The sequence below is a fragment of the Gossypium hirsutum genome, chromosome A01 (genome assembly GCF_007990345.1).
Source record: "Gossypium hirsutum isolate 1008001.06 chromosome A01, Gossypium_hirsutum_v2.1, whole genome shotgun sequence".
Classification (NCBI taxonomy): Eukaryota; Viridiplantae; Streptophyta; class Magnoliopsida; order Malvales; family Malvaceae; genus Gossypium; species Gossypium hirsutum.
The window spans coordinates 25,192,759-25,207,106 of NC_053424.1; the positions used below are offsets into that span (position 1 = coordinate 25,192,759).

General features: G+C 37.0%; 1 protein-coding gene across 1 annotated transcript; it reads left to right on the forward strand.

Moving 5' to 3' along the window:
• The first annotated feature begins 4,813 nt into the window (after positions 1 to 4,813).
• Positions 4,814 to 5,546, forward strand: LOC121211294 (protein argonaute 4A-like). Its single transcript, XM_041083966.1, has 3 exons — positions 4,814 to 4,870; positions 4,945 to 5,223; positions 5,340 to 5,546. The coding sequence occupies exons 1-3, from the start codon at positions 4,814 to 4,816 to the stop codon at positions 5,544 to 5,546; spliced, it is 543 nt and encodes a 180-aa protein (XP_040939900.1).
• The last annotated feature ends 8,802 nt before the right edge of the window (positions 5,547 to 14,348 follow it).

The window sequence follows — 14,348 nt, forward strand, 5'->3', positions numbered from 1 at the left end:
AATGATATTATTTATGTTTGTATGGAAATGTTAGAATATTTTGTACATCTATGCTTCATGATGCATTAATATGTCATCCTAAAACGTCATTTAAAATAATATTCCAAGGTTTTTTTTTAAAAAATAAAAGGCAATGCTTGATGTTTGGAAACTTCGAGAAAGGTAGTGCCCTAACTTACTGGGTTGCGACTTTTCTTGTTGAATTCGAATAGTCAAGCACCCTTCTAAGTGATTTTGAGTTTTCAAAACTTAAACAATTATTTCGAGATTTCAAAACATAGTGTCCTAACTTACCGGATATGGCGTTTTGTTGTTTTGAGATAGAAATTTTTGAAAGACGAGCTTGGTTTCGAAGGTTTTAAAATGTTGTGTCCTAACTTACTGGATGTGATGTTTTGACTCGTTTGAAATAAGTGAGCCTTAATTTTCAAAATTAAGACATTCTAAATAAAAGATGTTTGCATCTTAAAACTTTCAAATTTCCGACATTAAAGACACTTGATAATCAATTAGGTACCAATTTTTGGGCGTTACGAGGGTGCTAACCCTTCCTCGCACGTAACCAACTCCTGAATCCGTTTTCTCGACTTTTGTAGACCAAAATTAATGTTTTAAAACAAAACATTTTATAAGGTGATCCAATCACACCTAAATAGATTGGTGGCGACTTCCGTTTTCGTTTTTCTTAAAGTCGATTCCTATTTTCCAAAACTCGATTTAAAAATGGTTTCGATAGCTTGGCGACTCCGCCGGGGACTAATAAGAGAGTCAAGCCGTATAATTGATTACCTTTTGTCTTAATGTCGAAAATTTGAAAAATTTTAAAATTCAATCCTCTTTGCATTACATGTGTTTGTATTATTGCATATGTTATATATTCTGATACGCATTGCATTTGCATGACCGTTGTGGTCACACCTTTAAGTGGGAGTGAGAAACTACGCCTTCGTGAGGTTTTCGCCTCCGTGCAGGATAGTGGATCACTTTCGGGATACATCTGTACCTATGGTTTCCTGTGATTTTCATCTCCGTGTAGCCATAGGGAAATGTATTCCCCTGAACTGAACTCGATTCAAATGAGCCTATAATGGGTGAGAATCGAGGAATCTGCTGGTTCAGGTACCTCAACTTTAGAACTAAAACATCATATAGAAAAACCGTAAGAGCTCAACTTAGTTAGAATTATACTTTAGATATTACCCTCACATATCATTCTTGAGTTTATTAATATTATGTGGTACTGACTGTTTCCTTTTTTCATTGCATGTCATTTCGCATTTAAAAGGTATCGATTCACGGTCAGTTTCTAAGTTAGAAAGTTTTATTATGGAGAACGGACTTCTTGATAGAGTGGAGGGCAACACTAACGTCCATAGATGGTCTGAGCAAACTCAGCTAGGAAAAGGGGATAGCATAACTGTGGGATATATGTCGGAGTTGTCAGACTACACTCATATCAGTGTCACACGGAATAATCTGTAGGAGCTTAAGGCGATTTGGGATCAGTGGGGCAATGAGACCAAGCAATCATTCTACGGTAAGTACAGAGATTTGCCCTATTTGTTTGATATTTAGGTTGATGAGAACTTGTTTTGAGCTCTCGCTCAGTTTTGGAACCTAGCATACAGTTGTTTTACCTTTGGGGAGGTAGATTTAGTGCCTACTGTGGAAGAGTACATAGCCTTACTTCGGTGTCCTAGATTTTAGTGTGATAGGATTTATTCTCGAGCTGGTTGTGTCCCAACCTTTGGTAAGAAGTTGATGACCATTACAGGGATGAGCAAGCAGTAGATCATGGCTAGAATTAAGGAAAAGGGTGAGAGTAAGTGCATTTCGTGGGGAGCTTTGAAAGATCTGATCCAGACACATCCAGACGAGGCGAAGAAAGTAGACATTTTGCCTTAAGCTTGTACGGATTGATGGTTTTCCCCAATGCCTTGGGATATGTGGATGAGGCGACCACGGATCTCTTCCATCGACTTAGCAAATGGGTCACTTTTGTTTTCGCGATTTTGGCGGAGACCTTCAGGTCCTTGAATGCATGTAGGAGGGCTAGTGCAGGCAGGTTTGTTGGTTGTGCTCAGTTACTTTTAGCTTGGTTCTACAGTCACTTCCGATTGATAGATAGGGTGGTTTTTCGGTCTTCTTTGATGATTACTTCCCATTGAAGGACATAGCAGCTTCAATTAGGAGAGTTGATAGTGCTACTTCAGAACCTGCAGTCAAAAGATGTGGAGTGGAGGGCTCCATGGATGATTCCTGGCGAGATTCTTTACCGATGCGGCAGTTTTGATTGGGTCCCTTTATTGGGAATTTGGGGTGCCATTGGTTATGCCCCTTTGCTTGTGTTGAGGCAACATGGATTGATACAGTTCATGCCGGCAACTTACGGGTTGGTTTAGAGTGAGTTCGCGTATAGAGGAGCCGACTACAAGAGGAAGGTCAGTGAGATCTCTAGTGCTTGGAACAAAACTTGTCGATTAAAGGGAGTAGTTATTAGTCCTACTATGAATCCAGGGTACGTCGAGTGGAGAGGTAGAAGGATTAATGATAACATCCCTAAGCCAAGCGTGGAAGGAGCTCGACTGCTGGAGGAATATTTGCAAGTGACGCCCTTGGAGTTAGAAATTATGAAGCAAGAGTTTGAGAGAAAGAACTTGGAGCTCGAGAAGAGGATAGCAAAGCTCGAGGAAGAAAAGATATACTTGAGCCTAGACATCGATGTGCAAAAGATGAAGGTCGAGAAGGTAAAGAAGGAAAAGAGAAAGATAGAGGAAGATCGAGATAATTTAAATGAGCATTACAAAAAGGCACAAGTATCCTTGAAGAGAGCGGGAATAGGAGGGTCTTCAGATCAGTTGCAGAAAGAGGTCCGAGGCGAAAAGTCCAAAGCCGAATATTGAGAGAGGAAGTTCTAAGAGGTGCAATTACGAAATTTGACCTTAGAGAAAGAAAATCAAGGGTTAAAAATTCGGGTGACTGAGCTTGGGTGATCCCTTCATCTACAACGAAGTCGTGATTCCACGGTAGAGGTAAAGAAGCTGAAAGGCAAAGTTGAGGAGTTAGAATCAGCATTGCAAGGTAGTAAGCTTTTTATCGAGCAGCTTGAGGTATGAGAGGATCATTTAAAGGGAGAACTACGCCAGTCTAAAGAACAAGTCAGAGATAGAGATTACCTTATTAGAGAAGCCATAATTCAGATCCGAGAGGTAGCTGAACACGTTCGAGACTTGGCAGTACGAGCTGACGTATTGAGTATGATGCATGAGTCATTGTCGGATGTAGGTCGAGAGTTAGCCCTTTTATTAGATAGAGTTAAAACTTTGGCATTAGGGCGAAAGTGTATTTGTAATCCATTTATATGTAAAGATATTCTTTTTCTAAATAAAGTTTTCTAAATGAAATTGAATCGAGATCGATACCTTTTGCATTCATTTGCATCTTATAGCATTTCATTGCATTATTTGCATTCAAAATTATAAAAAGACCCTAATTAGTTAAAGTTATTAAAAAGAGAAAGAAAGAGAGAGAGAGAGAAGAGGGTTACGACTGAGTGAAAAAGAAGTTGAATGGGAATTAACGACGTTCCCTTACATATCCCCGACCTTTGTGTCAGGAGGGATAGCTTACCCAGAGAAGGGGGTTTGGAAATGAAAATCATCCCATCAATGTCATACATGAGGAAGGGACTGAACAAAGAAACCTTGAGGGCATTCGCCCTTACAAACTGGAAAGTTCTTTAAACAATTGGACTGCAGAAGAACTTCCTGTAATCTTTAGGAATTTTACGGAGTAATATTCAGAACACTCTTATTGCTCTAAATCCTAGGTGTAATGAGATTTCTTTTGAGAAGTGGGCTCATGTTAAAACATTTTTATTTTCAATAAAACATACTTTTATTATTTATCTGAGTAAATATTCTTTCATTCTGATTCTTTTGACCTTTGACATTCTTTATAAATTTTCATTTCATGTAAATAGTCATTCTTGAATTCATTTATTCCTTGTATATTCTTTTGTGTGCCTATCATAGATCCCTAAATATCAATGACACGGGCAACGATACTATAGATTCAGAGTTCTTTTTGAGTGCAATATGTGTTTAGAGGAATCTCAGTACTTTGAAGGTGACAGAAATTGTGACTTGTTTCTGAATTTGTTGAAAATGGTTTTTACCCCATGAAGTGGTGGTAAGAAATATAGCCTTAGAGGAAGGAAAGATTGCAAAATTGGAATTAGCTGAGGAGACAAAACAAGACCTTGTTGAGACTATTATGGGAATTCAAAAATGTGGTCCAAAGACGCATGCAGGAGGATTTGCAATTGCCAGGATAAACATGAGATTTTGGGGCACTGTTGGTCCACCATGGAAAGGAATCGCATCAGTTGTACAATGAATGCCAAATTTAAAGGAGTCAAGACTTATGGGGATGCATGTTATGGGCCCGAGCTCGTCAAAAGTTTCAAGCTAACAATGACTCATCTTTGTGGACGTCAGCTACTCCATTAAGAGGGGGAGATAGCTTCATATGCCTATATTAAAAAGTCAAAAGTCATCCATTTCAAAAAAAAAAAAAGATCATATCCAACTGCACAATGCCAAAAGTTTGCAGTCTTTTCAAAGATAAGGCGCCATACCACAGTACAACAAAGGTTGCCAAAAGAAAAGAAAAAGAAGAAAAAATAAATTATAGAAGATGACCGAGACTGGTAAAAATTGGCATAAGAAACTACCTCTTACTCTCTATGCTTACGCTGGGGCAAACACCTTCAATTCCAGTTTTTTTAAAGGTTCCAACCATTATCCTTGGAATGGGCGCATTGTTTGGCTCTCCTGAGCAGTCTGATGTGCCGTCAATAGCTGTGATGGTTAGCCCCAGGCGTTGGCCATTGATTTCCAGGGGCATCAGGCTGTACACAGTCTCTGAAACTTAAAATGATAGATTCTTTCTTCAAAACTAGTTTCTGACAAAGTTGATGACGGTATCATAAAGGAAGCTCTCTTAGACTTCTATACAAGTTCAGGAAAGAGAAAGCCTGATCAAATCATTATTTTTAGGGATGGGGTTAGCAAGTCTCAATTCAATCAAGTTTTGACCAAATTATTGAGGCTTGCAAGTTCCTTGACAATGAGTGGAACCCTAAAGATTGTGGTTATTGTGGTGCGAAAAACCATCATACCAAGTTTTTTCAGCAGGGATCTCCTGACAATATGCTACCTGGTACCGTCATTGACCACAAATATGTTGTTTGAAGAACAATGATTTTTACCTTTGTGCTCATGCTAGAATAATAGGAACCGCAAAACTGACCCACTATCATGTTTCTCTTAGAATAGGTTGGGTTTTCAGCTGATGATCTACAAGAGCTTGTTCATTCTTCATTTTATGTGTATTGTGGCCCCTATTTGTTATGCTCATTTGACAGTTTCACAATTAGGGCAATTTATGAAGTTTGTGGATGCTTCAGAGACATCATTAAGCCATGGTGGAGTGACTGCTCCGGGGGCACTTTAGATACCTCAGCTTTCCAGGTTGAAGGATAATGTCAGCAACTTCATTCTTATCTGCTGAGAATCGTTGAACCATCTTTTTATAGGGTTTATTAAACGACAGCCAGAATTGCTGCTGGGGCAATCTCTTTCTCATGGGTTTATGATTCGATGGAGTCAAAAAAAAAATTACCTCCAGTGAATTTAACTTGAAAGTATTCATACTAAGCAAATGTACCAAGAATGGATGACACAGACTTATGACAAAGAAGGTTCGTCCAAAAGAATTTCATAAAGGAAACCTTATGCTGAAAGAGATTCTTCCCATGCAAAAGGATGCCGAATTGGGAAGGGCCATATGTTGCGAAGAGGGCTTTCTCTAGAGGTGCACTAATTTTGACAAGAAATGGATAGGAAGAATTTATTTGATCCAGTGAATTCGGACTCGGTCAAGGAGTACTTTTTCTGAAGGAGAAGGGAAGCCAAGGTGAAAACTCGCAAAGGGCACTTTGGGACTTCTATTTCAAAAAAAATAAAAAATAAAAAAATGGAGAGGCCAAGGTGAAAACCCGCAAAGGGCGCCTTGTGACCAAAGGGGTTTTGAGTTGAAAACCCGAAAGGGCAGCTCAAATTTTGAAGAGCACATGATAATCTTGCTATATTTGATCCAATAAAGAGCGAAGCACGTTGCATATTAGGGCATCAACAAAGTACTTTGGATCTTTTAAACACATGTTGAATTCAAGAAAGTCTTCATGGAGCTGGCATATAAATGCTCAAGCGGCGATATCTAGGGCATCTAACTTTTGTCCTGTTTGCTATCTTTAGATTCTTTTTCTTCTCAAAGATAGGCTTTCAGATTAATTTCCTTTGTATTTTTGACAAATTTATTCAAATCTAATTATTCTCAAGATTAAATTCATCTTCCATTATCCTTTAAGTATGTTGCATTAAAATAATGATAGATGAACTAAATATCTTTACAAACGAAGTTTTGCTTATTACTCTGGAAATTTCTAGATAATACAAGAAACTGAAACAAGATAATTGTTTAAAGAATTTCCATATTTGAGGGTCGGATGTACTCGGGGAAATTTCTTCTTCAGTCCAAAAGGTGGTTGGACGTTTTAAGCAATATTGATCTTAAGAAAGGATCATTCCATAAACATCTCCAGCGGGTCACAACATTTGAAGAATGGTACAATAGGACTAAGTTGATTCATCAAGATAAAACTTCGATGAGGGAATAAGTGATGACGTCCGAAATAGGGGACATATTCATAACATTTTGCATTAGGAGAATTTGACTCACTTCGATCATAGCATCCTAATTATTAGACATGAACTCATATGCATTCTACATGTTATGTCTTTTATGGGGCAATGTAGATCAAAGAAACAAGATTTGGCACCCCTGTGTTTATAGGGAACAAATTGAAGATAGCAGATCTGACATTCCAATGCTTACAGCGAAGTAGATCGAAGATTTCAGCATGGCATCCTTGTGTTTATAGGGAACAAGTTGAAGATAGCAGATTTGGCATCCCTGTGTTTATAGGGAACAAATCGAAGATAGCAGATCTGACATTCCTGTGCTTACAGCGAAGCAGATCGAAGATTTCAGCATGGCATCCCTGTGTTTATAGGGAACAAGTTGAAGATAGCAGATTTGGCATCCTTGTGCTTACAAGGATCAAATCGAAGACATAGCTGATTTGGCTTTCACGGTTTATGATGAAACAAATCTAAGATGATTTGGCATCTCTGTATTGTCAGAGAACAAATCAAAGTTTGGCGTCTCCATATTCGACGGAGAGCAGACACATTGTAACACCCCTTACCCGTATCCAAGGCCGGAATAGAGTACGAGGCATTACCAGACTTAACAATACACATAGACGAAAACGGGGCCATAAAATTTCATTTAATTCAAAACTTTTCGAACACATGCATAACAAACAAAGCTAACTATACATCACATCAAAACGTAGGACATGGCATGATTAATTAAACTTATAAACCATAATGGATAAGGACCACATCTCATGATCATATACGATAACTCAATGCAGACTGATACGTAAGGTCAAAGTCATAATAAAAATACATATCACAAACCAACTTCCTATACATGCCACTCACTTGATATTTCTAATATTTGAATTAATTTTCCCAAAAATGATAGTTTTTATAATTTTTTATAATTTATGGAGAATTTCGAAAGTCAGAACAGGGAATCTCGAATTCATTCAGACCCTATTTCACAAGAATTCAAATATCACACAATATAGAATTCTTTTGCTTCCCCTGTTTCTTTCATGTGAAAATAGACTCATTAAGCATTTTCATATATCATTTGCATTTTTATTCAACTTCCAAAATTTTTAGTGAATTTTCAAAGTCATGCAACTACTGCAGTCCAACACTGTTTTACCACTAAAATTCATTCTTACATAATTCCACTTAATCCATTTTGTCTTATCAAAATTCACCCAATTATCGAGCACATTGCTCATAATTTTTCATAAACATATACCTACACTTATTCATCATATAATCATGTTCAATTGTATTTTTACTTAATCGATTTTCCCGTTGAACTCTTCGGAATAATAACTAATACTCAATTGCCTACACATATTTTCACACTTGTAGCCAAAGCTATCTGGTACGCATAGTAGCCTGCACATAGTACTACACATGCGACCAATTATCCGGTACACGTAGTAGCCTGCACTTAGTACTACACACGTGACCAATTATCTGGTACACGTAGTAGCCTGCACTTAGTACTACACACGTGACCTAACCATCTGACACACGTAGTAGCCTGCACTTAGTACTACACACGTGATCACAGTTTTCGGGTACGCATAGTAGCCTGCACTTAGTACTACACATGCGACCTCACAATAGATCATTCGTATCGTTTTTATTCCAAAGGTTCAATCGGGAAATTCCTCACTTTTCAACATTTTACTAAATTGTCCGTAATCAATTTAAATTCATGATTTACATCAAATAACCTTTTGATAGGCAGCCACATTTCATATGATATCAAAATATAATAACATAAAAAGAATCGATAGATTATTTATGTACGAATTTACTCGAAGTGTCGATCTCACTATCCATAGTACCAATTATCCATTCATAGTATAATAAGACACAACTCAAATATCAAATCAGCTTTTAAGAATTTACATAACATATATCACATATTTCATATATCACTTGTCATGTATCTTCATTTTCTTGCATTTCATGTAACATTCTTTCGTGTCATATTTCCACATCATAAACACCATTCTATCAACTTTTCCAATATATTAAATCATTAAATATATGCAATAATAGTAAGAAATATAATTCAAACATAACATTGCATTATTATTATCATACGAACTTACCTTGATCCAGAAACAACAATTTACCATTTTAGTCCATAACCTTGTATTTTCCCGATTTAAGCCAGAATCTCGATTTCCTTCATCTATAATATCACATTTAGGCTAATAATTAGTCACACTATTCATACGGGTCCAAAAATCATATTTTTAAAAATTTTCATTTTGACCCCTAAACTTTTGCATATTTGCACTTTTACCCCAAGGTTCGAAAATTAAACTTCATCTTATTTTCTTATGTTTTATGACATGCTGATCATTTTTCCCTTCTATGGCAACATCAAATTCTCACTCTAACATGTACTTATGACTATTAGGTATTTTTACCGATTAAGCCCTTTTGCTCGTTTTCACTTAAAACCGAGTAGCACAAGTTGTCTAACATAATTTAAAACCTCATATTCTATCATAAAACACCAAAATACACAAATTTCACCTATGGGTATTTTTCCAAATATGAATCCTAGGTTGAATTATTGATAGCATAAGCTAAATCAAGTTACCGGGACTCCAAAAACGTAAAAATCATTTAAAACGAGGCTAGAACGGACTTACAATCGAGCTTGGAAGCTTGGAAACCCTAGCCATGGAGTCTCCCTTGGTATACACATCCATGGTGAAGAATATGAGCAAAATTGGCTTTTAATTTTGTATTTTAATTCATTTTTCCCCTAAATGACCAAAATGCCCTTACTACTAAACTTTCCAAAAATTCCATTCATGTCCAATATTTGTCCATAAATGTTACACCCTGAATTTGGGCCTAGAAGTTTTGGGCCTTGAGCATGGGAGCGGTTGAAGGCAGCTTATAATATTCTGTTGTGCATGCAAATTTCGTTAACGAAGGCTTGTTTTAGTGGTTAAGTGTGTTGAGAAGTGTTGGAGAAGTCCTGGGTTTAAACCTGGACTCTAGCAAAAAATTTGGTTTAAGGTGAATCAAACCCTGGGTGTAGTAGGTAGGCCTTAAGAATATTGTTGGAGAAATTGTGACACAAAAAACCTTATGGCTTAGTGGCAAGTGGCGTGTGGAGCATTTGAGGGGAGGCATGGGTTCGAATCCCATAGTAAGCAAAGAGCATTTATTTTGCTAACAGGGAGCGGCAAGAGTTGGTGTTGAATTTAAACTCTGATGTTGGAGGGATCCCACATCGGGAAGCTAACAAAAGAGTGGATGGGAAGCTGGCTTTAAATAGAGAGAACCATGAGGAGAGTAAAGGTACCTTTCTTGGCTGATCCCTTTCGCTTTATGGCGTGCTCGTTTGGGTTGGGCGTCGGCTAAGAGTGCTCGGAGCGTGGATTAACTCCAGTCTCCAATCAGGTGTGTATTTATCACTACTCTTGTTGTTGGATGGCTACTTCGGGCCGAAAGGGGCCATGTGGGCCCAATGGGCCTACGGGCCCAATTGGATAAGTTGTTTGATTGTGTAGTAAATATTGGACTAGGCTAGGTGAATCGCATATCTGTGGCTAGGTTTGGGCTAAAAGGGCCACACGAGCGTGTGGGCCCATTTGGGCCGAGAATAGGCTTTAGGCCCATTCGTACAGTTATCCATGTTTAGAATACTTTAGTTTACCAATTACTGAAATGCCCTCGACTTGTAAAATTACCAAAGTACTCCCGATTTACAGAATTACCGTTTTACCCTCGATTTCAAGAATTACCGTTTTACCCTCGATTTTTAAAATTACCGTTTTACCCTTGATTTACAGAATTATCGTTTTACCCTCAGTTTACAGAATTACTGTTTTACCCTCGATTTACAGAATTATCATTTTACCCTCAGTTTACAGAATTACTGTTTTACCCTTGATTTATAGAATTACCGTTTTACCCTCGATTTGTAAAATTACCGTTTTACCCTCGATTTACAGAATTACCATTTTATCCTAAGTTTACAGAATTACTATTTTACCCTCGATTTACAGAATTACCGTTTTACCCTCAGTTTACAGAATTACTATTTTACCCTTGATTTACAGAATTATCGTTTTACCCTCGATTTGTAAAATTACTGTTTTACCCTTAATTTATAGAATTACTAGTTTACCATCAGTTTACAGAATTATCGTTTTACCCTCGATTTACAGAATTACCATTTTACCCTTGATTGTGAAATTACTGAAATACCCCTGTAGGGTAGAATTTCCGAAATATCCTTATAGGGTAGAATTACTGAAATACCCTTATAGGATAGAATTACCAAAATACCCTTGTAGGGTAGAATTATCGAAATACCCTTGTAGGGTAGAAATACCAAAATACCCCTGTAGGGTAGAATTACCGAGATACCCTTGTGGGGTAAAATTACCATTTTGCCCCTAGGGTGTTAAATGACTGTTTTGCCATTGTGGGCAAGTGACTGACTTGGACTGTGTGTTTGACGGATTTGATTGTGAATATATGTTGGTGATATGAATGACTTGACTGTGATTGTTTGATTCAAATATGGGCATGACATTCTGCATACATGACATGTTGCATGGGTTGGGATTTTGTACGGAGGAAGCATTCTGGTGGCTATGCCACAAATATCTGTTCTGGTGGCTCTGCCACAATATCTGTATTTGGTGACTCTGTCACAATATCTGTTGATCGATCGATGGCTAAGTGTCGATCACGCTACCAAAGGTTGTGTGCCGTTGTTGTGGGTTTCGTGCCGATTATAGACCCGTTATTAATGGCTCTGTGCCAACCTAAATATTGCTTTGTGCCATCTTGACTATGGCTTCGTGCCAAACGTATTTACCTGTAGCTATGTGCCTAACATATTTGTTGACGACTCTGTATCGATCATATTTACCGAAGGCTGTGCGCCAGTTATATTACCGTCACTGATGGCTATGTGCCGAAGTTATTACAGTTATCTATGGCTTTGTGCCACGTATTCTGTTAGGTGGGTTTGCCACATTATCTGATCCTGGTGGCTCTGCCACAATATCTGTATCTAGTGACTCTGACACGATATCTGTTCTGGCAGCCATGTTGCAAATTCTGTGGTGTGTAGCGGATGGGTGGGTCGAGTTGTCTCCCCACATGGTGTAAGTTTGGTACGGGGGTGTATACGGCTGGATTGGGTTGGGATTGCATTCACATTTTGGTTCTGATTCTGTCACGTAATTTTGATTCTGATTCTGATTCTGTTACTAATACTGATTCTGATTCTGATTCTGTTACTGATTCTGATTCTGATTCTGTCACCTAATTCTGATTCTGATTCTGATTCTGTTACTAATATTGATTCTGATTCTGATTCTGTTACTGATTCTGATTCTGATTCTCATTTTGGTTCCAATTCTGATAATGTTTCTTATTCTGTAATGGGCTAAGGTCCATCTGGTACTGTCTGTTGTAATGGGCTAAGACCCGATTGGTATTGAAATTGTAAGTAAGGCTGGGGCCAGACTTTTAATTCTTTTAGATGACTGACTGTTCCTTTTTATAGTAGGGGATTTCACACTGAGTTTTCGTAAACTCACCCCGTTTATTAACCTTTCAGGTAATTTCCAGCCTTAGATGGATCGGGGTTACTAGGGGCTCGGAGGAAGCCACACACACTGTTTATGTTACAGTTTTGATTATTACCTTTAAATTATTTTATGTAGGTTGTAGTAACGCCGTTGTAATTTTCTGGATTTCAAATTTGGAATTTTATTTATTGTTCTTATAATTGCTAGTATTAGAACACGATTTTCCAAAGCAACTACTGTTATTCAAAACATCACGTAACCGCAATTGTTTTTAAAGTAAGTGTCCGCAACTACCAAGATTTTTACAAAGTTGTTAAGAATGTTATTCAGCTGAGGTTTTCTAACAAGGTTTAAAAAGGGGTATAAGTTTTTAATTATTAAGAAGGGTTTTTAATGGAAACATGGTTTTTGAAAAACACTTCAATGTGACACGCCAAGTTCGAGCCAAACTTCCAGGCCGGGTTTGGGGTGTTACAATAAACTTTGAAATTGGTCAAATTTCTATTTAATACCTCTTAATTAATATTTCAAAGCAATTTCATTCTAGAAACTTCTAGAATGCAAGTTTTGCAACTTATTCAATTTAGTCCCTAACTTCAAATTAAGCACTTTATGCATAGAATTTCTTCACGAAATTTTCACACAATCATGCAATCATATCATAGACCTCAAAATAATCATAAAATAATTATTTCTATCTTAGATTTGTGGTCACAAAACCACTATTCCTATTAGGCCCTAATTCGGGATATTACAATTCTCCCCCTTTAGGGATTTTTGTCCCCGAAAATCTTACCAGAAAAGTGGTCTTCACTTAGATTCCTCAATTTCATATTCAGTGTTGAAGAACTTTCACTCAGGCGGTGCCTCCAATATATCTCTTTAATTTCTCATACATTCTGAAATTCATTATTAGAAGTCGATCCTCATTGTACTCTTTTAGTTTGCTACTCACTATCACATTTTCCTCTTTTCGTTACAGAAATAATTCTAATATAACCTCGAAAATAATCCTTTCTTCTAGTTACAAAACAATTCATCATGCCATCCTTTACTATTCATTCATTACATTAATCAAAACCATCTCAATTGCATTAGCTCAAGTACCAAAATATCTCAATTGAAGACATTAACTATAATTGACTTACTTGAGAGAAGTAATCCACCATACCGATTGAAACTCGCACTTTTATCACTTATACCTTTACTATTGTCAAACCTTACACGAAAATTAGAAAAATCCCAATACTGAAATCACCACATCACCCAAATCAAATCAGAAGTATAGCCATACTTGACATGATTATCACGAGCTGAAAAATGCACTCCGAACATGAGTCATAGTTGATAAATTACAGAATAAAGATAACAAGAAAATCGAATAAAGAAATCCAAGATAGAGAAACCCAGAATAAAGAAACCTAGAGTAAAAAAACCCAAGATACGATACTATGTCGGAAAATCGAAAACCAAACTCATAGGAAAATATAGAAGATCCCGATAATTCCTCAGAGAAAAGAAATCCAGTAGAAAACATCATTTAATCTCACTGGAATCAAATGCAACAAGAACAATGTATCTTCCCATATATGTACATATCAAATGGAGTATCAAGTAGAAGAACCAGAATCATAGTATCATATATATTCACTCACCAATTTTTTTATCAGGCAGAATATAATGGAATGCCCGAAGGAATAGAGTAATACAAATTATAAACCAGTCAGGCTACCAATGTTTTCGTCTAACATCAGGATTAGAAAACATCCCCATATAACAAAAATTTCTTCAAAAGATCAATAACCATAGAAATATTCCCGGGAAAAGATAAACACATAGAACATCTTAGAAGAAACTACTAAAATTTGTCTAGCCGTAACTGTCACACTTAGATATTACACATTTCAGATATCATTTACCCAACTATTTCTGCCATCACAAATTTCATATTACTTTTCACTAAAGAAGACTAGTTCTGAAT